Source organism: Stylophora pistillata, chromosome 3, assembly GCF_964205215.1.
Source record: "Stylophora pistillata chromosome 3, jaStyPist1.2, whole genome shotgun sequence".
Lineage (NCBI taxonomy): Eukaryota > Metazoa > Cnidaria > Anthozoa > Scleractinia > Pocilloporidae > Stylophora > Stylophora pistillata.
Window position 1 is genome coordinate 44,834,797 of NC_142521.1, and position 25,361 is coordinate 44,860,157.

The 25,361-nt window shown below is 38.3% G+C and overlaps 2 protein-coding genes and 1 pseudogene across 2 annotated transcripts; 1 reads left to right on the forward strand and 2 right to left on the reverse strand.

Moving 5' to 3' along the window:
• Nucleotides 1-754: 754 nt before the first annotated feature.
• LOC111335076 (trace amine-associated receptor 8b) lies at nt 755-13,982 on the reverse strand. The gene is made up of 2 exons (XM_088754730.1): nt 13,814-13,982; nt 755-2,712 (listed from the first exon to the last, which is right to left on the reverse strand). The coding sequence occupies exon 2, from the start codon at nt 2,686-2,688 to the stop codon at nt 1,744-1,746; it is 945 nt and encodes a 314-aa protein (XP_088610856.1). The 5' UTR covers nt 2,689-2,712; nt 13,814-13,982; the 3' UTR covers nt 755-1,743.
• LOC148736334 (uncharacterized) lies at nt 10,560-25,039 on the forward strand (annotated as a pseudogene).
• On the reverse strand, nt 20,039-22,338 carry LOC148736335 (uncharacterized). The gene is given in 3 exon segments (XM_088751532.1): nt 20,039-20,493; nt 20,575-20,659; nt 22,330-22,338. Coding segments are annotated over 3 exon segments (549 nt in total).
• Nucleotides 25,040-25,361: the final 322 nt, after the last annotated feature.

Here is a 25,361-nt window from a genome sequence, read left to right on the forward strand (position 1 = left end):
ATACCGGACCATTTTAAAGGCCTTCAAACGGGATCGTGACAGCTATTCAGCGGTTCGCATTACATTTTTGGAAAAATGTAGTGCGAAGGCAGTCTGAACGCGCCGCTTACAGCGGGCCAAGATAGAGAATTAGAGGAATTAAAATACAAGGATAAAGCTTTAAGATGATGTATATTATCATTTGTAAATATATATGGAAGACCTTTACATAGGCCACTGAAGTTGACCTCTATTTTACCTCTGCGAAAAAGAAGCGAAGTACTTCAAATCAACGAGTCACTATTCAGACTTGAACGTAACAACATAAGAAAAAATTAATATTTTCCAAGAGATAAAGGACCATCTGTTAGCACAAAAAATTTAAAAGCGGAATTGCATGGCGTTGTAGCGTACGAAGTTGCCGAAGCTGTATAAGTTTTCATTGCTTTACAGGGAGAACAACGGCCATCTAGGCGTATTTTGAACTTGCCGATTTTTCGAAGAAAAATAAAGCGCGATAGAACTTTTAGATATGGTTTTTTAAAAAAGGTTCATTAAAAGGGTACTTTAGAGAAAATAAAATGAATAACGAAATTTTGCAACTGTCGGCGGATTCTCGAAATTCATGGTCAGTGGCTCTTTAAAACCTCAGCCTGAGATCTTGAAATCAGAATTATTTACCCCTATACCAGATTGCCTGTGCCGTAAAAAAACCCAACTGTGCAACTGTGTCTATTCTAAAAATTATTTTAAAACTGGTTGTCTTCTTAAAAAGTTAGCAACTGCTTAGACGATGTAGAAAGGATTATCCTTCTTCTTCACAAACGAGAAGGAGTCATGCTCTCAGATGCGTAACTGAGAGCGGGAATACCTGCGGCTGTGTTAACCCTTTTTCCCCTGTAAGATCGTAGTGCATGAAAACACAACGATTAGGACGCTATTAAAGCTACTTTGTGGAGTTTTGGAGGAAGATCATCAAAAAATAGAGAAACACGAGCACGACTAAGATAAGTCGATTTTGATATCGTACTTCCGAGATGCTTTAAAATAAATTCTTCCGTCTTATGTAACGTCCTTGGTGGCAGATCATTGATTGATTGATCATCGGGATCATCACCCAAAGTAATGAAAGAGAGTTTCTTTCTTTACGTCATCTGAATGACTGTATTGTGCTAAAATGTGCAAGATAAACAACCAAAAATGAAACAAAACAAGTACAAAAATACAAAAACAAAAACAAAAACAAAAACAAACAAACAAACAAGAAAAAATGAAAAATATTCAAGGAAGTAAAGTTTTAATGTTTATCTCTATTGTTATCTGTTTCTACAACAATCAGTTTCTGTTTTATTTACAATAGTGGCAGGAGGTCTACGGGGAAACAACAGTATTGAAATAAAATGATCACTGATCCAAGCAAAGGCTTCTAATTGTTTTCGTTTCGTTCTTAATTAGTGGAATTCCTAGTTACATAGCTGTTTCATTATCACTGTCCAGTCAGTGAATAAACATTTTGTTTACCATAATTTCAATACTTACGGTATTTTATTTGAAACCCGCGATAAAACTCCTCATCCTGGACATTAAATTGACACCATAGACCTGTGTTAACAATGCGAGGGAGTGTCGACGAATTCTACTCTTTTGCTTCAAGCGTGCTATTCAATTTTGAGTGAAATGAAAAGCGAATGATGACAAACTAATTTTCTTGCTTTTTTTTTTCTTTCATTTTTGTCCCTCGTGAAAATACTTCCTTCATACAAATTAATGATCTTGAGGTGGAATGTTGACCCTATTTGAGCGGCGTGGATTCCTGCGAAATATTATTTGTAATATACCTGCTCTTAATTCTGGCATCCGTATGGCGTAAATTATAGGATTTAATAGTGAGTTTAACGCGTAAAACGTATAACACACCATGCTAACATGAAAAGAAAAATTTAAGGGAACGCTAAAAATTAGCTTACGATCAAAAGCCATCACACCCCAGAACACCACCGTTGGCAGGAAAGTTAACAACGATCCAAAGGTGACAAGAAACAATGTACTCGTCAGTTTTCTTTCCCTCAGACCGGTTGCACCGTGATGTTGAGGAAGACGACCATGACGAACTTTTATATAAATCGAAACATAACATACTAATATAACGAAAAGAAGAGTGAAAAAATATGAGAAGAAGACATAGAGAATTTTAGAGTCGCTGTCAAGGCCGTTTAAGAATCTACTGACTACAGGAACTAACCAAACGACTGTTATCATCACTCCATAAACCCATTTCTTAACAAAACGATGCTTGAACGGACGGAATGTTGCGTGTGCTCGTTCTAATGAAATGAAAGCAAGATTAAAAAGCGAGATTTGAGGAAAATTTTTCCCAATGCCATGCTTTGACATGGCTAACCAGAAATCAAGATCAACGTACTTCCACAGATCACAGAACATGCTGCCCACGTCTTCAATCTCCAGAGGCCCAGAAACCACCCCGACAAAGAAATCGACTATGGCCAGATGGATGAGTAAGTAGGTACTCTTCTTCTGTAGCTGACGCTGCTTTACAAATACAACAATGATTATGGCATTGAGGATGACTATGGCCAGACTTTCAATGCTGAATACGACAAGCCATGGAATGCAGTGGGAGGCGGGAAGATGCATCCAATCTTCTCCGTTCGCTTTGTTATGAGTAATGTTGCTTGCATTGGTAGCCATTGAGTTTCAACTTCACGAAACGACCTATGATGAAAATTGTTACAGACTTTTATTCATTCATTTATTATCATTTTTTTATCAGTGAATGAAGCAGTGTTTTCTGAACTGATATATTTTTATTTGTTTCCTTTTTTCTTGAATTAAGGGAAGGAAGAAAATAAGTACTGAAGCGGATATACTTCTTCTGTTATATGTACATATTTCGCGAACATACCTGAATAAAGTTATAGCTATTTTTTCATGTGTATTGTTGTTTGGAAGGCTATGAAAGCAAAAAATCCTTGCACAATGCTTCGATTACATTTCCTTTTTCGGAGCCTTGTTCCAATGCTTTTAAAAAGGGCGCTGCTTAGTGCTAATGTAGCTGTGTAGTTCTTGAGTTTTATTTCGGTAGCAAACTTCTAATTCTTGCGGACTCAAAATTAAACGTTTTAAGAGAGAACCTTTCAAAACTGTTCTCCATCTAATCGTCACCGCTAGCCAGTTGATAAACTGTCCAACGTGATAGGTCAAATTACTTTCTTCGTTTACACCGCAGTGTATGACAATATGACTGAAAACGAACAGAAAAACATGAAAAAAAGGAAAAGATAAAAAAAAAAAATGAAAAAAATTACTGAACTTACTACAAGAAAAGAAACAACAATCGTATTCATAGCTGCTTAAGGTGGCTCGTACCGGTTTTCATCTTTTTTATGGTTTGTAACTTCGAAAGAATACAACAGAAAGACTGACCAAGGCCAGTTGAGCACTTTTACGGGGTTGAATTACATAATCATTGGTTATCCAAAAATAAGTGTCATTTCGTTACTAGCAATTTCCATGGCAACGCTTTCATAGGCTTATTCAGACGCATTTTTTAGCTTGTAGCTTAAATAATTCGAAAACTAACCCAGTGACCCCCTGATTTTTTTCAGTGATTGCTTTTGGCACTTGAAAAGGAAAATGCACAAAGATTTTTAAAAAATTCTACGGAGCGGAATTTCAGAAAATCTACTGAAAGGGCAATTTTCACACATCGCAAATTTCCTTCCGTAGAATTTTCTAGTTTTTTTTCTGATGATTCCTTTCGACATTATTATCATATTGGAACAATAAAAAGAAGGGGTCACCGGACTTGTTTTCAAGCAATAGCTTTCGTGAGTTTAGCAATTTCCACGCGCGTTCTCGCGCATTTAAAAATCTGGATTCTATAAGATCGACATTTGCTCATGATCTGTTTTAGCTACCGTTGACAATTGCGTGTGCTCGCGCGAGCACCTACGATCTGATGTTTACAGACGTTTACTGCTAAGAAAATCGTTAAACAGCCGTCAAAGACAGCCTCCCGAGCTCATCTTAAAAATCCTACACATGAATTCTGGCTATATCATATTATTTTCCTTGAAGTTTCAAAGTCTTCTTCCACTTCAGGTAGATTATCCTTCTCTTGAGTTCTTCTTTTTTCGCCGTCGCAAGATTTCATATCGGTTGAATATTTCTTTTAAATGTGAAGTGAAGCAACCTTTACTTCTCCGAAAATCGTCTTCGTTATCTTAGTTTCTATCTCCTGCATTCACAGTGGCCGCTCAACACATCAAATACAAGCTCTTAGGTAAACTTCTCACAAAAGTAGAAAAAATTCCACCCGCCGCCATCTTTGTTTTGAATTTTCATCTTTTGATCTCGCGCTTCTTTCGCACGTTTCTCTCGCGCGCGTCACGCAAGAGTGACCTGTTCCCCGCGCGAGGAAACTGGTACGAGCCACCTTAAACCAATTTATAATACAAGCCAAGCTGTTACTAGAGAAGCTGTGAGGTTGTCGACGATGCGATGGTTATGTGGAAGGATTAAACAAGTCGGAAAATTTTTAAACGTTCTTCATTCAACCATCACGAATATTTCAATAATTATAGTATAACAGGTTCACAGGAAAGCTAGTCAACTTATATTCACGGAAGAAAAACATGTTCAGTTAAACCTGGTTTAGCTAAAATTAAATCAGAAAAAGAGACCTGAAAAGCTGATGGCGTAATTAGAGGATTTATTAGTGATTCTAACACGAAATATAACTGTTGCCATTTGAATATGAAGGCGGAATAGAGAGGGAAGGCTATCAGTTACCTTAAGATCAAAACCCGCAACACCAAAGTGCACCACCCATGGCAAGAAATTTATTCCGTGGGTAGCCATTAGGTTTCAACTGAAAATTTTCTCATGATATAAATGTTCTATAAATGAAAATAAGTTGTTTTTATTTTTATTATCCGCGAATAATGTGGTGTTCTCTTGCGTGATATATTTTCGTTAACGTTTGTCTACCTTTTTTCCTGAATAAAAAGGACAGAAGAAAATAAGTACTGAAGCAGATGTATTTTCTTGATTCTTTCCCAATTAACACACGCAACTAACAAAAGATAAATTGTAAAACACCCAAAAAAGAACGTAAAAAAATAATTGAACAAAACAAAACAAATGAAACATACCGCAAGACCAGAGAAAGCAGTCGAATTCCGAGAAAGATCAACTAGTTTATCGTAGCACAAGGTAAGTTTTCCTCACAAGAGAAAGCGTGAGGGCTTTCGGCAAAGCGATGGTTATGTAAAGTAAATTAACCAGTCGAGAACTTATAAAACCGTTCTCTATCTAATCATCACTGTTCAGGGAGAATTACTATTTTGACATACTCCAGGTGCACAGGAAAAGGTAATCAGCAGCGATATGGGAAAAAGAATAAACATTTTTGTAAAACCAACATTGTCTCCGAGGAAAAGCCTAAAGTCAAATGCGCTTGCTTAATTTAGTAGATAATGTGGATAAAAGGTTAAAACCTCCTTTTGAGGTTTTTCTTCAATTACCAGAATGGACGTTTAATATCAAATATCGTACTGTTAAGTAAATACTTGATCAAATGAGACCAACAAAAACTTTTACTTCACTTATTTATTCATATAATGGTTTGTTTTTAGTGAGTGGGAGAAGAGAGGGTGAGGGGAATGTTTAAACTGCTTCAGTACAGATGCAAAGTGCAGTTTTGTCCCTTTCAAAAACTTTCTCTTACATGTTATTGTTCAAACGGAAAGTCCGTATCGGGAAAAGCTGTGCCCGGGGGTCTTGGATACCGCGCGAGGCCGTAGCCGCGCGCTGTAATCAAGGCCGGTAAATAATAATTTTTATTTTTCCTAAGACTTAGCAAAATGCTTGCGAAAACAGCCCAAATGGTGTAGGGTTAAAATCACGAGTTTAATTACATAAAGATCATCTCCATAAACTGAACAATTTTTTTAGGGAAGGGATCATAAAGAAAACAGAGATTATTCAAATTAAAGAGAAAGTCTTCGCCGAAACATTTTTATTTGCGCAATGGTAAAGGTAACTTAAAAGGTTCCAAGCAAACTTTAAAAAATATTTAAATAAGTATCTGACACGACCTGACACCTGTTAATTGGAGAGAAAAGAAAAAGCGTATGACCACTTTTGAATAAAGAATTGTACACACACGCGTTAAACTGGACCATAGCGACTATTTTCTCTTAAAGAACACTTAGATATCTTACAGAAAATATTTTTATTCCCATCGACGATTATCTTCGAAGATTAACGTCTGTTCAGTTTTAAATTTAAAGGAAAATAAATTGTAAATTTGTAAATTGTAAATTTGTGTTTTTAAGGTGCGAGAGTCAGCTTGTTGGTTTTCTGCAGTGGTGAATGCAAATTTTGTCTTTTTCCACCGAAAACTGAAGTCGAATGAGACGTTTTTTTCTAGCTGGACACAAAGGAATTAAATGCGACTTTCTCTCATCGAATTCCTTCGGTTTCTGTTGTGAAATGTGCGTTAGAAATGTCCAAATTCAAGGGACTTGCAAAGAATAAGTGAAAATGATTAACATAATTTTAAACTGCAAATACCTCTCATTCTAACTTTCTGAGTTACTTTTTGCAAAAGATTATAATATTACTAATAGGTTTTAGGCTGCGTTTCAATCTTTTTAAAAAACAGATTTAGTACTAAAAAAGTTTATTTCGAAATTAATTTTGGTGACTTGAAAGAGCGGGAGAGGGAGACTGAGAGAGAGAGTGGAGCGGGAGTGGGGGAGGGGGGGTAGAGATAGAGAGAGAGATAGAGAATAGAGAAATGTGTGTTATTGACCAAGCGTTAGGCAAGATGGTTGGATATTGGCAGTGTTCTTTTCTGCGTTTTTATGGACCAAGTCGAACTCGGGGATCATAATTCAATAATTATCGTATAACAGGTGCACAGGAAAGGTAGTTAACTGATATTCACGGCAGAAAAACATGTTCAATTAAACCTAGTTTAACTAAAATCAAATCAGAAAAAGAGACCCGAAAAACTGAATTTCCCATAGGAATCGAGCAGTTACTAGCTTGTACTTGCCATGCGTTAAATTTGAAGTCGACAAAGATCGGTTTAGACAGCATAAGGATAACAATTTTCGTGCAATTGACTGCTTCTTGGAAAAAAATGTAAATTAAATGTTGGTTTCTTCAATTGTAAGAATGAATGTTGAATATCTACACAAGGAATTGCCAAGTGAAGACGTGATCAAAAGGAACAAACACGAAAGTGTTATTCTTTTGTTTTTGCTCCTGAGCGGGAAGAACAAACGCAAAGTAATAACTTAAAACGCTCCATTCGGATGAAACAAGTCTTATCTCCTTCTGAAAAATATTTAATTATTCTTTTCATGACTAGGTTTTCTTTTTTTTCTTTTTGGAGGTGTTATCTACTGGCAATGACAGAAAAAAGTCTTTTCCGATCCTAGATGAATAAAGATGTTTCTCATTATCTAATAATCTTTTGTCGACCAGAATCAATCAGGAGAAAATGCGCAATTGATAACCGGCATTAATTTCAATATAGTCCAGCGTAAAGGAGTAATGATAGGAAAATTGTTGAAAAAACAATACACTGTAGCGAAGAATTGCCGTTCAGTGAGCGGAATCTTCGAGGCTCTTACAGCTCGAGGTATTCAAGTCAAATCATACGCAATGCGACACGACAAACCCAAAAGAAACAAGCTTTAATTTCTGTAAGCACAAGATCAACGCATGCGAGGGGTTGAGTATGGGAGACATGGCAGTTTTCAGCCAACCGATGATTATGGGAAGTAAATTAAAAACTGATGCTATTCATTTCGTGAACACAATGATTAAAAGCCGATACGAGAGCAGCTGAATAGGAAGACAAAACAATCAATCAACGAAATATAGTGGGAAATATCTATAATTTGACCAAGTAGACAAATAAATGGGCTAATGTGTCGAGATGGATGCCTTTGTGGTGGCACCTAGGCTTGTTTTGTAAACTGTTAATAACTTAGCCAATCACAATTAAATATATTTAGATATCAAACAACAAACATATGAGATACATATATATGAACTGCGGTTATGAAACGTATATGTGCACGATCCTTCGCAGTAAAGCACTATTTAAGCAATAGTGAAAATCAGACCTGAAAAAAATTCAGGCCTGTACGGGATTCGAACCACTGACCTCTGCGATACTAGTGCAGCGCTCTACCAATTGAGCTAACAATTATACGTTTCATAACCGCAGTTCATATATATGTATTTCATATGTTTGTTGTTTGATTTATCATCTACGGGTTTATGTCGAATTAATTTGATGGCCTGCTCCCAGTTGGCTTGTTAGCTCAATTGGTAGAGCGCTGCACTAGTATCGCAGAGGTCAGTGGTTCGAATCCCGTACAGGCCTGAATTTTTTTCAGGTCTGATTTTCACTATTGCTTAAATAGTGCTTTACTGCGAAGGATCGTGCACATATACGTTATATATTTAGATATATTGGAGATGTTTACTAAAAGACCGGTTGCTGCTGACAAGGCAGTGGCGATTGTTTCACCGAGGCCATTAGACAATCCAATACATGTTCCAAAGAGGAAACAATTAGTCCTATAATTTTCTCTTGATGTTCTCCAGTTTACAAAGTGAATTGTTTATTGCCTGAGCGCCTAAAGATAACTTTTTAACTGCTCCAGAATAGGTATGAGTTTGAGTCCAACGTAATATTCATTTCTCAGTCTTACAGTCTTCTTCTTTTGGCCAGTAAAACATGGAAAAACTATGCTATCAAGAATTTTCTCCCAGCGACGTGAGCTCATAAAATTCAATAACTAGGCTTAAATAAACATAGCTTTATAACAGACATGATAGTAAGGAAAATCACACAAACCGTTTCGGGTATCTTGAACTAGTTAATAATAATAATGATAATAATAATCAATTTATATAGCGCCTTTTCTACAAGATTCAAAGGCGCTGTTTACAAAAATTAGACAAAGCTAGAAAGTAAAAATAATCACAAAAAATTGACATTAAAACTAGGCGCTAACTACAAAGTCGATAAATGTACACGATAGATAGGAACTATTTATCGTTCATATTTATAGATAAGACAAGAGGGAATCCTACCCGCTAACGACACCGAGGACTTGGCTTGTGTCAAGTCAACAAGAATTGAAGAGCACTCAAGCAGATGCACATTGTACAAAAGTTACGGAGTCCACTTCTATTTAAAAAGTATTGCGACATAGCGTGATTCACGGACGCATGTGAATTGTTTACCAACCTCCACTTGCGCACATTTGCAGCGAGATAAGATAATGACGTGGGTCTCAAGTAATTATACATCAAATTGCGCTCAAAATATGCCATACCTTTTAAATCTATGTGCTACATGTTTCTTGGACGCATAACTGTGGGGACTGGGGACTGCTGTAATTTTATTTAGATACGTAGGTGTGATTTTTTTTTTAAATATATACGCATTGTTTTTGAGTAAATGTACTGATATAGTTAGTTAGTTAGTTGTATTGTCACCCCTTCCCCCCCCCCCCCCCCGACGAAGTACGTGTAAGAGTCATACAATACGGAGGTGGGTCATTGGAATTTATAAGAAATCGAAAGGCCGCAGAAGAAATCACGCAAAACCGAAAACCGATTCGGTACAGCGGTGAAAAGAGGAGACAGGAGTCGAATAGAGAAAACCGAAAACCACCTCGGATACTAAATTTATAAACCATTAATTAACATTTTTGTCAAAAACCGAAAACCAAATGCAGAAAACAGAGAATTCGTGGACCGCAATGGACACCAAAACCGAAAAAGACGATTTGTTTTGGGCATAAAGAATGTAAAACCGATCTGAAAAATAGTCAAAACCGCATCGAAAATCTCAATACGCCTGGGCTTCTCTCAATACGCCAAGGAGAAATAAAACGAGTGATATAAATACTTATTCGCAGAAGTGCAGCTCTCCGGCTTGACTTACGAAAAAAAACTAAGTTGTAGCACCAACAAGATGTAAAATAGTTCAGGCCATTGTTTGGTTTTCCTAATGGAAAACTGAGTTAAAAAACTTTATCCGATCTCAGTCCGAGATGTTGATCTTCACTTAAATGATCAGTGAAATGAAGTCTTTTGATCAACGGCAAGTGATTTCTTCCATGTTTATTTCTGTTGTCATAAAAGGAAGGATTATAATAGTTTTGCAAAATCGATGGACAAGGCCCAGTAAACTGAATGGATTACGCACTTGAGCATTAAATTGAATCTCTCATTTCGTTCGGAACGAATAATTTGCAAATTCAGAGAAACTTCTCCCCTGCATGATCGTGATCTTATAAGCCGGCGTGTGTTTTTAGAACTCAGTAGTTTAATGCACCAGACAATTTTTCAATGGTGTTTTTGAAAGTGTTTGACATCGGTGCAAACCAGACTTCTCTAACCATTTCAAACTCTTGAGATAAATATAACATCTATTTTCAACATGCTTAGTCGCTAAGGATATTTGGTATATGTAATCTTTTATCTTGCATATATACGTAATCAGTCGTTGTTTTCGTGCCATGCATGCGGCACGTGTTAGAGCATGGTTAGTCCCCTCTACTAACTATAGCTGCACCTTGGTGCCGAGGAAGACGGCTATGGCGAACTTCTATAGAAATAGAAACATAACATAATAATATAACAAAAAGATGAATACAATAATAGGAATTTCAAAGTCGATGAAAGAGCCGATCAACAGTCCAGACGATGGAGTGGTCAAGACTACAGCAACTAAGCAAGTGACTGATATCATTACTCCTTATACCCATTTCTTAACAAAACGGCGCTTGAATGGACGAAATGTTGCGTGTGCTCGTTCTAATGAAATCAAAGCGAGATTAAAAAGCGAGATTTGATGAAAAATAACCCCAATGCAATTTTTAATGCGAATAACCGAATACTATCGTTCTCCCACAGCTCACAGAACACGCTCCCCACGGATTCAATCCGCAGAGGCCCAGTCGGCGACCCCTACAAAGAAGTCGACTATGGCCAGATGGATGATCAAGTATGTACTTTTCCTCTGTAGCTGACGCTGCTTCACAAATACAATAATGGTGATGGCATTGATCGGGGATGAGCACGGCCAGACATTCCAACGGAGCACAACAAGCCATGGAATGCAGTGGGAGGCAGGAAGATGCCTCCAATCTTCATACGACCATCGCGATTTATTAAAAAAAATTGCTGTATAACAGGTGCATGGGAAATGTAGTTTACTGATATTCACGCCATATAAACCTTTTAGTTAAACCGGGTTTAACTGAATTTACATCAGAAAAAGAGACCTGAAAAACTGAATTTTTAAGAGGAATCGAGTAGTTACTAACTTGTACTTTCAATGCGATAAATCTGAAGTCGACAAAGATTGGTTTAGGCAGCCTAAGGATAAACATTTTCATGCAATTAACCGTTTCTCGGGGAAAAATCCAAAATAAATGATGGTTTCTTCAATAGTAAGAATAAATGTTAAATATCTACACAAGGAATTGCTAAGTGAACACATGATCAAAAGAAACAAACACGACAGTGATATTTTTGTTTTTGCTGCAGAGCGGCGCGGGAGGAACGAACGTGAAGTGATGATTTAAAATACTCCATGACCGGTGTAATAAGTCTTACCTCTTTCTGAAAAACATCTAATTATTCTTTTTATAGCTAGGGTTTTATTTTTTAAGGTTTTATCTACAAATAATGACAGAAAAAGTATTTTCCGACCCTCGATGAATAAAGAAGTTTCTTATGATCTGATAATTTTGTGCCAATCAGAATCAATCAGGAGTAAATGGGTAATTGATAACCGGCATTAACTTCAATAAAGTCCAGCGCAAAGGGTAAAGATAGGAAAATTGTTGAAAAAAAGTACTCTCAAGGGAAGAATTCCCGTTTAGTGAGCGGAATCTTGGAGGCTCTTCGAGGGTTATTCAAGTGAAATTACACGCAATGTTACACGGCAAACCCAAAGGAAATGAGCTTTAATTTCTGTTAGCACAAGATCAGCGCATGCGCGGGATTGAGTATGGGGCCTGGCAGTCTTCAGCCAACCGATGATTACGGGAAGTAAATTAAAAACTGACGTTATTCATTTCATGAACACAATGATTAAAAACCGATACGAGTGCAGCTGAATGGGAAGGCAAAACAATCAATCAACGAAATATAGTAGGAAATATCTCTAATTTGACGAGGTAGAGAAAAAAAATGGGCTAAATTTGTCTAGATGGATGTCTTTGTGGTGACTCCTTCTAGACTTGTTTTGTAAACTGATAATAACTTAGCCAACCACAATTAAATATAGATATATTCGAGATGCTTACTAAAATACTGGGTGCTCTTGTCAAAGTAGTGGCGAATATTTCACTGAGGCCATTAAACAATCCAGTACATGTTCTAAGGAGAAATCAATCGGTCCTATATATAATTTTCTTGATGTTCTCCAGTTTACAAAATAAATTTTTATTGTCTGAGCGCCAGGAACAATCCTGAAGATAACTTTTTAACTGCTCCAGAATACGTATAAATTTGAATCCGACGTAATTAATATTCATTTATCAGTCTACAGTCCTCTTCTTTTGGCCAAGAAAACCTGGTAAAATCGTGCTATCAAGAATTTTCTCCCGGCGACGAAAGTTCCCAAAAATCAATAACTAGACTGAAAGTCTCCGGGATCTCCCAGTTCCATCTATTATTTCTTCACACTCTCGTTTGTCTGTGCCATAACTAAACAGCCTGCTTGTGCATCTTGCTATTTCAGGAAATGTTTCAAAGCTGAGTTTCTCAGTTTAAAAAGCTACCGAACGCTTAGACGATGCATAAGTGCTGATTTCTTCAATTGTAAGTTTCAGTGTTAAATATCTACACAAGGAATTGCTGAGTGAGCACATGATGAAAATAATCAGACACGCGAGTGTTATTTTTTTTGTTTTTGCTCCTGAGCGGGAGGAACAAACGTGAAGTGATAATCTAAAACGCTCCATGACAGGTGTAGTAAGTCTTAGCTCTTTCTGAAAAACATCTAATTATTCTTTTTGTTGCTAGGTTTATTCTTGAGGTTTTATCTACTAGTAATGACAGAAAAAGTAGTGATGAGTGGGAGAAAAGAGGGTGAGGTGAATATTTAAACTACGAAATATTAAATAAACGAAAAACGAATAAAAGATAAGTATGGAAAAGAAAATTGTTATTCACAGGGAATGTTTTACGTCTGGTGAGCTCGAAGTATTGAAGTTTAATCATTATAAATGTAAGAAGCACATCCCAGGGAAAACAGTTTTTGTTTGATCATGAGCTAGTATAGCGCAAAACTTGATTAGCAAGGGCTCTAGTATGAAGTGCAACACTTTCTTCAGCCAATGGATGACTACGTGAAGTAAATTTCTCTCTCTCAACGACAACTATTGTCTAATAATCGATTATGTGGACAGAAAGGCGAAAACCGATAAGAGCGCAGCTGAACAGGAACGGGAAAGAATAACAAAATTTAAAGCCGATAGAAATTGCGTCTTCTTTTGATCATGTAATCATTAAAAGCATTAATTCGCCAAATGGATATCTATTTTTAGCCCATTTGAGAACTGTCAGTAATAGACTGTCAATCGTTAAGCCGACAATACTGACATGTACATATCGTTAAAGTTAAAAGTGTTTATCAAAAAGAGACCGATTTCTGTGTACGTTCACTAAATAGGGGCGAACAATTCGGGAAAGACAAAATTTTAGCTGTGGAATAATGTTTTTAATCTACATTACATTCTGTGCAGCTACGTATACTTACTTGCTTCCATGGTTTTGTTTGCCTTCGCTGTCTTTGGCTTATTGGCTACATGTAAAATGGACGTAGCATGCTTCTTTCTGCAAAAAGAAATGGAATGTTAGCTGGCAAATAGGATTTTTATGCCTTCTTAAAATTGTCATCAAAGAGTTTTCGCAATTAGACCTCACAAAATTCATTAGACTGCAAGTCTCGAACATCGCGCCGTCAGAACTATATGTTCCCTTTCCCGTTTGTTTAACATATACATTACGTGCTTCTCATTTTACACAAAGCGAGTAGACTGAGTGGGAGAAATAAACGTGAATTGAATATTTTACCTGCTCCAGCACAAGTGTAGAGTTGGGCCAGTGTAATATAACCCTTATGCAGGGATTAAAAATTCTCATTGGTTTTCTGTTATCAACAACACATGAGAAATGGCCTAGTCATGAAACGAAAATGGTTATTTAGCTTTGCACACAGACCTTTCTCAGTCTTGTTTTAATACTAAATCATAGGAAATTTGTGTCATGAAAAAAGTTGTCGCAACGAGAGCATACAGAATTTTTAAATAGACTTCAAGTTTCTGAGATCTTGCAGTTAGAATCCTGATTCGTTCCCGTGCCCGCTAGGTTGTGCCCTGAAACTAACATCTTGCCTGTGTATCTATGTTGCTATACCGAGAGTTATTTCAAAGCTGGACTTATTTTAAAAGGTTACCAATCGCCTAGCGTTTGCGTAAAGAATTATCACAGTCGTGTTTACAAACGAGAGCGAGTGCTTCAAAGGCGTAGCTGAGGGGTACCCTCAGTTACAATATTCCTCTGCCTATTTCCTAGAGAGACGCCGATTAATCACGAAACAACGACAAAAACGGCACGGACTAAAAGAACATCATCTGATGATATTCTCTTGCACGGACTGAATCACTGATTAATCAACGCTCTGTGTTTGCAGAGTACGGTGCATAAAGTATCTATTGATCTCACAAAACCATTAAATAGTGTAAACTTAAAGGGTTAGCTACTTATGCAAGGTCTAACCCAAACTGTGGTTTTACGCTTTGCGCTTGCCCTTCTCTATTTGTCGCTTGTCTTCCTCCAAAAACTCTTAAAAGACAACGCCAAAGTTGGGAATATTTGCTTCTGAGTTTTGTTCTATCATTTCGCTTGCGTAATGTGTCTTACAAAAAACACGTTTCAAACTTCTCTCTTAGGGATATTTTGGCGATCAAAACAAACTCTTGAATTTAGTGGGATGTACAGTGAAATACGACCCGCTAAATTGACCAATCATAGCACACGCACCAACTGAGAGATATCATAAATGTGCTTACCGTATGATTTTCAACCTTAAGAGAAAAATGCAAATGAAACTTAAATATTTATTAACTCAGCGCAGATAGCAAAACACTCAGATAACTCACGCAGTTCCTTACATTATTACCCATTCCCTATATATGTGGATCAGAGAAGTCCACTCATTCTGCATTGACCATTTTCACAATTCTCTGCAGTTACATTTTGAATCTTTCATCATATAAATTATTTTCCCCAAACTTTTATCTGTTGTTTTGAATATTGGGTAAACCATAGGCCTACGAGCCGGGGGGGGGGGGGGTGGGGGGGCTGCAGCCCCCCAGCTGAGGAAATTATATAATTTTTCGGGCAAAACGCTCTTGATTCGGGCAACGACACTTGGGAGAAAACATTATAAAATAATGCTGTTGGCGTGATTTCCAAAAGTCGTAAATAAAGTTTCTAGTTAATTACTTTTCAGGTGATTAGATGCCCGAAAGTGGTGTCTTCAGAGAATTCGTAATTTGAATAATATCGTGTAAAATGTTAAGTGTATCGTTTCGCTAATATCCGCTGCAGTTCGTGCCTAATTTTCGCGCCAATTTCGCGGAGAGCGGGAAAACATTTTGACGAGTTCACGTGAAGGTTTAGGTTTCCTCATTGAAGTTCGTTCGATTCTTTGTGAAGTCCGTGGACTTGAAAGGTCCAAGAAAACGTAAAAAACTTAGGCTAAAGGTAAAGCTGCGGTAAAGGTCAACAAGGCGAAAGGTAAATACTACACAAATTCCATTAAGTAATTCGTTTAATCTATTCGATCGATTCTATCCGTAAACCTCAGTATTAAATTATCACATAATACGAGCTGATGTCACCCAGCTGGTAACTACCAGGCATTGACAGCTTTTTTGGCCTTTATTGTCCCTAAATGAAATGATATGTGGTATCTGGTAAAGACTCCCGGAACTGAATATTATTCATTCCTATATTAGTGTACTGCATTTGGCAGACATTATCTTCATCATTATTCATATTTATTCATCGGTGTAGTTTTGCTAACTTTGTTCCATGTTGACATACTGCACTTCAACATGCTAAAACGCGGAATACGCGCTTTTTAATGGACCCTTTTAGTTTTCACCGATAACACGCAATATCAATCAATTTTCGTTTGAAAGAGGAAATCGGAATAGCGTGACATCGAAAAAGAAATTCATTGAAAGTTAAAAGCGATTTTATCAGAGGGAGGGGAGAATACCACACAGTACTCTTAAAATATTCTATACTGTAACATATCATTTGACTGAGATGAAAGATTCGATTATAATTATACTCCCCATTTCCAGACGGGAGAGACGGGTCAGGGGCCTGATAGAAGAAAAAGAAAACGCCCTTATCGTCAACGCGTTATTTGTGCAGAATGTAAGAGGGAAGTCAATTCCGATTATAAAGATAATTATGCCAAGACTGTGCATAAAGGCAAGAAAGTAGCTTTCACTATGTTGCGTGAGCGCAATCAGAGGCAACTTGCTTTTTCCAATAAAAGCTCAACGGAGTCGCAGCCGTCAAAGAAGCTTTTCAGAGCTGTCGTTCAGCTTGACGCTCATGACGAAGAAGGTATTAAGAATTAATATACAGTGACCACTCACAAGCCACTACCAGGAATTAGTTCAATAGTCTCCGAGGATAGTCAGAATGACAAGTTGCAGTCGTATCCATCCCGTGACGGTCACGCTATTGAAAACGACGTAGAGCCCATTCCTCCAAGATCAGAACCACCTCTTCGTTCCTGTTCGAATGTACAAACCGATGGCATCGAAGCAGTTGAAATTTCGCTTGTGCCGGTGGTGTTGGAGCTAGATGACCCAGATGTTTACGTTCCTCTTCAGGAATCCATTGAAGAACGTGAATCCTCCCCACCTCAAACTGTCGAAGTAGCGATGGAGCCCGAAGTCAGTGAGATGATCGTGCCGTCACAAAGAGATGATAGTGCAGTACGTGAATTAAGGCCAGCCACAAGTGATGGTCCTCAGCAACCGGTTCTTCGCGAGTACAACCCACAAAACTTTAGGAATGAAACATTCACCAGAGATTTCCAGCCAAAGGGGTTCAAGCAATATCCTTGGTTGAACTACTTAGTAGATAGAAAGGTTGGAACGTGCTATGCGACTTCCACGTTTTTGAAGGATAACGGTTTTACGTTTTCCAATTGGAAGAAACCTAAGCGCCTTACAAAACACCATCAAAGTGAGATGCACTCATTAGCGATGACAAAGTGGCTGGAATACCGCCAGATGCAGAGGAGATCCTCATCTATAATCAGCGTCATGATTGATGGACAACGGAGGTGCGTCTAACCGTAATCGCGAACTTTTACGTGTAATCATCCAATGTCTTTTTTACACTGCCCAGCAGAGCGTCGCTCAAAGAGGTCATAAGTAGGATCGATCGAACGTTGGACAAAGATCAGATGTCAACATGGGTAAATTTCTGGAGCTTTTGCTCCCTCGAGGTAAAGACCTTCCGAGGCTCGAAGAAACATTGAACACTCAGTTACAAAACCACGCTCAGTGGAGTTCACCAATCATCCAAAATGAGCTGCTGGAAGTTTTTGCTGACCTCATAATTGAACTTATCTGTAATTAAGAGGGGGGCATCGGGATTTTTGGTTATGCGGCTTAGGCTATTCTTTAGATCGCTTTCTCGGTTTTTGTGCTAAAAAACCTCGGTTTTTCGGTTTTGGTATTCATTGCGGTTTGCAAATTTTCCGTTTTTAAGAATGGCTGCCTGTAAGGATCGAGAATCGTCCGTCAGCGACCATTTTGGTGAATTGCTTATATTTTGCTCAACGATACCCTTTGGTAAAATGTTTTCAAAAATCAAGTTTAAAAGTTCCAACGAGTGTCAATTTTTCAGAAATTTGCGAAAATTTGAAAACGCGGTTTAAGTGCGGTTTTCCGCCTGGCAACTTGTCCAAAATTCACTGCAAAACCCAAGCTCCGTTGAAGGCTTAAAATAAATTCAGTTAACACCAAACTTCACACGTTTTAAGAAAAAGTCTTCCCATTCATTTGTGTTATGTTAATTTTTTCCGTACACAGCTATATCGTGATTTTTTTTTTTTGTCCCTTAAGCAACGCCCTCAAAAAGTGCTGTACATGGGGCGAAAAATAGGTAAAATTTAACGTGATAAAAGTATACCTGGTACATAATTTTTTAAATTTTTAACTAGACATTCGTAATAAAATGTCATTATTCAATACCTGAGTAAAATTTGAAGCTTTGAATCGGAACGCTTCCTTTCGAAAATACCACAAATGTTTGTGTCCTGAGCGAGCAAAGATATATGTTGTGACAACAAACGCTAATCTAATTATTCCCTACCAGGTAGAAAAAGGTTTTGAAATCAACTTTCATTTTGGAAATTTTTAGCTGTTATGCCACAAGATATTAGGTAAAAGGGAAATAATACATTCAGAGTTGCGTGAGAGCAGAGAGAAATAAAATCAGTGTCGAAAATGTGCATACGGTTGTTACATCGATCACCATTATGCAAATTACGACCTCAGCTGTAGGAAAACTATGATATCTCTTGCTCATTTTGTTGAATGACTCTTTTAACCATTTTGGTGAATTGCTCATATTTCGCCTAAAGAAACCTTTCAGTAAACCCTTTTCAAAAATCATGTTTTTAAGTTCCAGCGATTCTTAACTTTTCATAAATTTACGAAAATCTGAAAATGCGGTTTCAGGTTACCTGAGTTCAGGCTCCGCATGTCGCACAGTCAAAAATTAACTGCGAAAACCAAGCTCCGCTCAAGACTTAAAATGAAATCAATCAACACCAAACTTCACACGTTATAAGGAAAGCTATTCTTATTCAATTCTGGTGAGTAAATTTTTTCGGGCACATCGATTTTGGGATTACTTAAGCCCTTAAAAAAACATCCTTACAGACCACGCAAAATGGCGTTGAAAGACGGGTGATATTTCGCGCGAAAAAAATGTAGCTGTATCTGACACTTTGGATTTTTAACAATATATTCGTCAAACATTGCTATTTCCATTCATTATGCAATTTTTGATGCTCTGAATCGCATTGCTTCCTTTCGGAAATGTCAGAAGTGTTCGTGACCTGAGCGAGCAAAATGATGCAAAGTGTGTAAACAAATAACTAGGTAATTTAACCATATTGAGTTGTTAAATATCCAAAGTAAATTCGGTCTCCGTTGTAGTGACTTATAGCTTGTAAAATGTAAAGAGACAGGTCCAAAATTTTGCAAGATGTTTGATAAGGTTCTCCAAACATTTTTGGGCTAAAAAATATGCAAGTGAAGTACACATTACATTACCACTTCCCAAATTCAAGTAATGCAAAAGATACATTCGAAAGAAGCTACTTAAGACTTGATTCCACACTGATAATCTAAATAATTTTTATCTTTCACAATGAGAACTCATTTTCTGTAAGTATAAATACAAAGCAAGGCGCCTTATGACCTTCAAAGTAATTTAATACAAGAGAACAGGTCTTATTCTCCTGGTAATTATTAATGTCACGCAACGTAACGTAATTGGAAACGTTTTGGGGGTGCTTGAACATGCACGCGTTAAAACCGCAACTGAAAGGACGACGTCGTTAAATTAGAGAAAGAAATCCCGCATTAAAACATGAGCGGATAGAAATGTAGGTTGAATACTCCCGCATCCGTCAGTTTGCATATTTCGGCCACCAGGTGGGTAAACTTCATTACTGACGTGAAGACCAGAAAAGAAAAGTGAGGGTCAATACTGGCATGATTAAAAGAAAAACAAAACAAAACGCAACAACTTCTGATCCGGCCTACGTGCATTTTTAAAAATTAAGATAACCACTAACTAACGATTAGGAACGATACGACGTTCATTGGTTTCTTCCTCACTTTCCTATTCTGCTAAACAAAAGAGAAAGTCAGCATCGTGATGACTTTTGACAAGTACATTTGCTGACAAGCTCTTTCAGTAGAGCCAAGTTCGGGGCCTTTTTACGAATGGGCTTTGATGGTTTCTTGAGGCCAAGATCTTCACGCATGTGCTGCAACATGAGTAGCCTCAAGATTCTCAAAGAGTCCTTTAGCGCCATTTCACAAAGATCGTACTGATCGTAGATCAGGGGATGGTCAAGCTGTATTGACGTGACAGTCTCCTTTGCCTCGCTAAAATTACTCTCCTCCTTAGCTGCTCGGATATCAGCGTCATCAGTATCTCATTGGCGTACTAACGCACTCTATCTTGACAAGAAAGAGGTGATCTGGGTAGTTGTGAGGAATTCCGATGACTGGAAAAGTCGTGCACCATCAGTGCCCCGGGCACGCCGCATATCTCGAGCCACTACCTCAGCGTCAAGCTTGTGGCCTGTCGTCTGCCCTATTCGAAATTTAGACAGAAGGTACGACTTTTGTTTTTCGTTGAATCTGTAAGCCTTCTTTATTACTCTGAGAGCCCAGCCTTCTTTCAGAGAAACACGAGAATCTTCCTTTCCCACAGTATACTGGGTATACTGACGCACTATCCTTTGCCCTTTGTAGTAAATCTGAGATTGAAGTGTAAAAATGTTATCGTGTGGTTATCAGATCTTGAGTGAAGTTTTTGTGTTTTTCAGTCTTTGGTATATTTATGACAGCCCATTTAGGGTCTCGTGTGGTGCGTGTTTGCTGGGATCGAACGTCGGTTATGATAAATAGAAATAATTCGCATTGGTACACTGAAATGCTTGTACAGAATGCTGTTCTCCCCCTGCATTCTCAGGAATTATTGATCAATATATACATATTATCTCTATATATATGAAAAACAACCATTGAATTGTTTAAGAGTCATTCAACAAACTGAGCAAGAGATATCATAGTTTTCCTACAGCTGAGGTCGTAATTTGCATAATAGTGATCGATGTAATAACCATATGTACATTTTCGACACTGATTTTATTTTCTCTTTGCTCTGACGCAACTCTGAATGTATGATTTCCCTTTTGCCTAATATCTTGTGGCATACCAGCCAAAATTTCCAAAATGAAAGTTGATTTCAAAACCTTTTTCTACCTGGCAGGGAATAATTAGATTAGCGTTTTTCTACACAACACATATCTCCTGCTCGCTCAGGACACAAATGTTCGAGTATTTCCAAAAAGAGGCGTTCCGATTCAAAGCACCAAATTTTACTCAGGTATTAAATAAGGACATTTTATTACGAATATCTAGTTAAAAAGTTAAAACATTATGTACCAGGTATACTTTTATCGCATTCAATTTTACCTATTTTTCGCCCCATGTACAGCACTTTTTGAGGGTGTTGCTTAAGGGACAAAAAAAAAAAATCACAACATAGCTGTGTACGGAAAATTAACATAACACGAATGAATGGGAAGACTTTTTCTTAACACATGTAAAGTTTGGTGTTAACTGAATTCATTTTAAGCCTTCAACGGAGCTTGGGTTTTGCAGTGAATTTTGGACAATTTGCCAGGCGGAAAACCGCACTTAAACCGCGTTTTCAAATTTTCGCAAATTTCTGAAAAATTAACACGCGTTGGAAAGTTTAAACTTGATTTTTGAAAACAGTTTACCAGAGGGTATGGTTGGGCAAAATATGAGCAATTCACCAAAATGGTCGCTGACGGACGATTCTCGATCCTAACAGGCAGCCATTCTTAAGCACTTGGTTTTCGGTTTTCGCGAGAAATACTAACGGGTTTTCGGATTTGATATCCGATGCGGTTTTTCGTTTTTCCTATTTGACCTAGTTGGGTTTCGGTTTCTCTTCGATCTGAGCGGCGATCACGCGCCTCCACTGATCTCGAATAGCCGCTAAATGCAAATGTTATTGAGAGGAATGCGTGACAAACCAATTGAAATATCGCAGGGATCCCTAGGGGGGTTGTGCATCTTGAATGACGCCCAAGACTTTGACCATCTGTATGGGTTCACGCGATTTGAATGACGCTAAAGACTTTGACCTTGCAATGTGGAGCAGTTAGGTCAAGGTTGATCAATTTGCGAACCATGTCTTCTAACGCGCAAAGCGAGCTGGCAACGGAAAAAGGTCAAGGACCTCAAGAAGCAATTGTGACTGTGTCGCTTTTTTTTACGAAGAGGGGAAAGGCGGTGAGAATTTCAGAAAGAAAGACAAGTTTAGATGCAAAGTAAAAGAGGAAGAGAGAAGCCTGCAAAAGCATAAAAACAGTGTTTGGTAAGTCAATCGTACCAATGTCATTGTTTACATTACAATAGCTTAATCGCTATATCCTATACAGGAGCGAAGCGTCCATATACGTACGACGCCCGCGCGTACTGCTGAAATCTGAAATCTATTCTCTTATAGCATTTGTCACAGTTACCATAAAATAGGACCGGTTTCAAATTTCGAATTATACTGGCGTGTGTGTTTGTTTTTCCAGTGCCTCTTCATTAATCAATAAATGACAAGGAAACGTTATTTGGCTTCCTAGACTTGTTAACTCTCTAGATATTTTAGGAAGCCAACAGCCATTTTAGCTTTAAAACTTTAGAGATCAGTAAAATAAACAACTAACTGCTGCATTTTCCTTCGCATTTGTTTATAAAAAAGTTCCGCGGGAATAGTTCGAAATGGCATTTCCGAGACCTTAAATTTCAAAATTTTCTGGGGTAGCATGCTTCCAGTACCTCTTAGTTTGGGGCGCCTCCTGCGCTCCCAATTTCCGCGCTGTGCGTACACCTTCGAAATCTCACGCTACGCCCCTGCTATATATATAATATATGGCTCGTTTAGGACGATTCAGACAAGGAAGACTTACAGTCCTTATACACTTAGAATACGCGATATCTACACCTATGATAAATTGGAAATTCGAGATCGGTGAGGAAGATCATGACTAGCTACCATGAGCGTCTGTCCCATGGCGGGGAAGCAAAGAAAGAGAAAAAAAAGAGCGTTTCAAGGCGATTCAGTCTTATTTGACCTCGAGAGAGCAGCTGAAATAAGCCTATAATTTAAGCAGATACTAGAAGATACGAACGCCAAGTCCATGGCATTCACAAATACTGTAATAAAATTAGTGAAGTTTACTCTGTATGCTCCTCTTGTCACCACTGTATCGGATCGATCAGGCTCCGGTTGTTCAAAGCGCGGATAGCGCTATCCAACGGATAAATCACTATCCAGCGGATAAGTATTACCAAAACGTACTGCGCTATCCACCGGATAGGGATTTATCCACTGGATAGCGTTATCCGTCCTTCGAACAACCGGGGCCAGGTTTTTTAATGGCTGGGATGTGAAAATGTATTGGTTTTTTACAGTTTTCGGTTTAGATCGATTTTTGTTTCGGTTTTTCGGGTTTGGATGATTTTTTTCTACGGTTTTGCGGTTTCTAATAGACTCCAATGCCCCCCTCCTGTAAGGATGTAAGAGAGAGCGGTCGGTACGGGATTATAAGTGATGAAACGTCTGATATAAGCGGAGACGAACAAGTGTCATTTGTCTCAGCTATATAGCGAACGGGAGTAAGAAAGAGGCATTTGTTGGATTTCATGCGACGAAAACAACAGATGGTGAAACTCTTTACAAACTAGTCAAAGAATTTATCAACAAGCTGCAGTTACAGCTCGAGAATATCGTGAGTGAATGCTTTGACGGTACAAGTAACATGAGTGGTATAAATAAGGGACTCAGTGCGCGAATGAAAGAGTGCTCTCCGCTTGCAATATATGTGCACTACTATGGCCACTTGTTAAATTTGGCACTGCAAGACACCATGACAACAGTGGAACCATTGCGACATACTCTAAGCACAATCCAGAGCCTGTACAATTTTCTAGAGGCTAGCCTAAAAGAGGCACGCTTTGCTTGGAGACATTAAGACTGAAGAATGTAGCTAGCTTACTACTTTGAAGTCTCAAAGTGTAACAAGATGGTCATGTCAATGGGAAGCGGTGAAAACCGTCGTTCAACAACTTGAGCGAATAATGAAGGCATTGCTAGTATTATCCACCAACAGGGATCCTAAAACATGCTCCGAAAGTCGCTCACTTTTGCATGGAATCTGTGATTTCCAGTTCGTCTTTGGCCTGTGTGTTTTAAAGATTATTTTATTAAATACGAGCAGCCTGAGTACTTACCTTCAGGGAAAGACTCTGGATGTTATTGCGGCAAGACGGAATGCCAATCAAAGCTTGGATACCTTACGAAGCTGCCGAAATGATGAGAACTTTGCCTAGTCTGGAAAATTAGTGAAAGTATTAGCGTTAAGATGAAATCCTGGATTACTGAATCAGATATTTTATTCCGCGATGCTCGTGCGCCACGACAACCCTCAACGCGTTTACAGGCGTTAGTTGGGAAAAACCAAAACGCCAGGGTTCCTGTTCCGCCATCGAAACCAGAGCATTACCATAAAGTCAACACCTTTTTCGCCTCTCTGGATAAGGTCCTGGCCGAAATTGAGAATCGGTCCAGTGGAAATGACCAAGATGTTCTATGTGCGTTAGGAGACGTCACTCTAAGTGATTTCCCCGCCAGGGGTAGCTTTGACCTAATTGCTGGTTACTATGATTTCGACAAGGAGCTACTTCAGGCAGACTAACGCCTGTTCAATCGATTCAAAAAAACACATCTGGAAAAATCAATTAAGACAGCGGTAGAAGTCATTGACGTATTGCATGAAAACAGCCTTTGCGAAATTACACCAGAGTGCTCGAAAGTGGCGTTCATTTTGGCCATCATTCCCACAACATCATGCTCAGCGGAACGTTCGTTCAGCAGACTCCGGCGGTTGAAGACTTACCTTCGTAACACCATGGGGCAGCATAGACTCAGAAGCCTCGCTATCATCTGTATTGAGAGCGCCTATAGATATCAAGTCATTGTCAACAGTATGGACAAGATGATTGACATTTTCGGACAACGCCATGGAAGGAAGAATTTTTTCATTTAATAACTGTCAGATAACATTGAGACTGTTCGTAGAATTATGTAAGCAAACTTTCAATTGAGCTATTTTTCCAATGAAAGCAGTTTCATTAGATGGGAAAATGGTGAACGTCTGCGTTTGCATCCCGATTTCAACCCTCACCCTTTCGGACATTGCGTAGTTTTTTCGGGCAAGGAAGTCACCGACCCCCAAAGTCCAAAGGTGCCCGTACGCCTATGGGGTAAACCATCCATGTCACGCTAAAGTTACCGAAAATTTCCGAATGAGCTTTTTTTTTTACCTTATAACAACGACGGCTGACTTTCAACTATTGAAGAAAGTATTG

Excerpts from the sequence above, each read along its gene's own strand:
- LOC111335076 (XM_088754730.1), bottom strand. The coding sequence starts at position 2,688 with ATGGCTACCAATGCAAGCAACATTACTCATAACAAAGCGAACGGAGAA.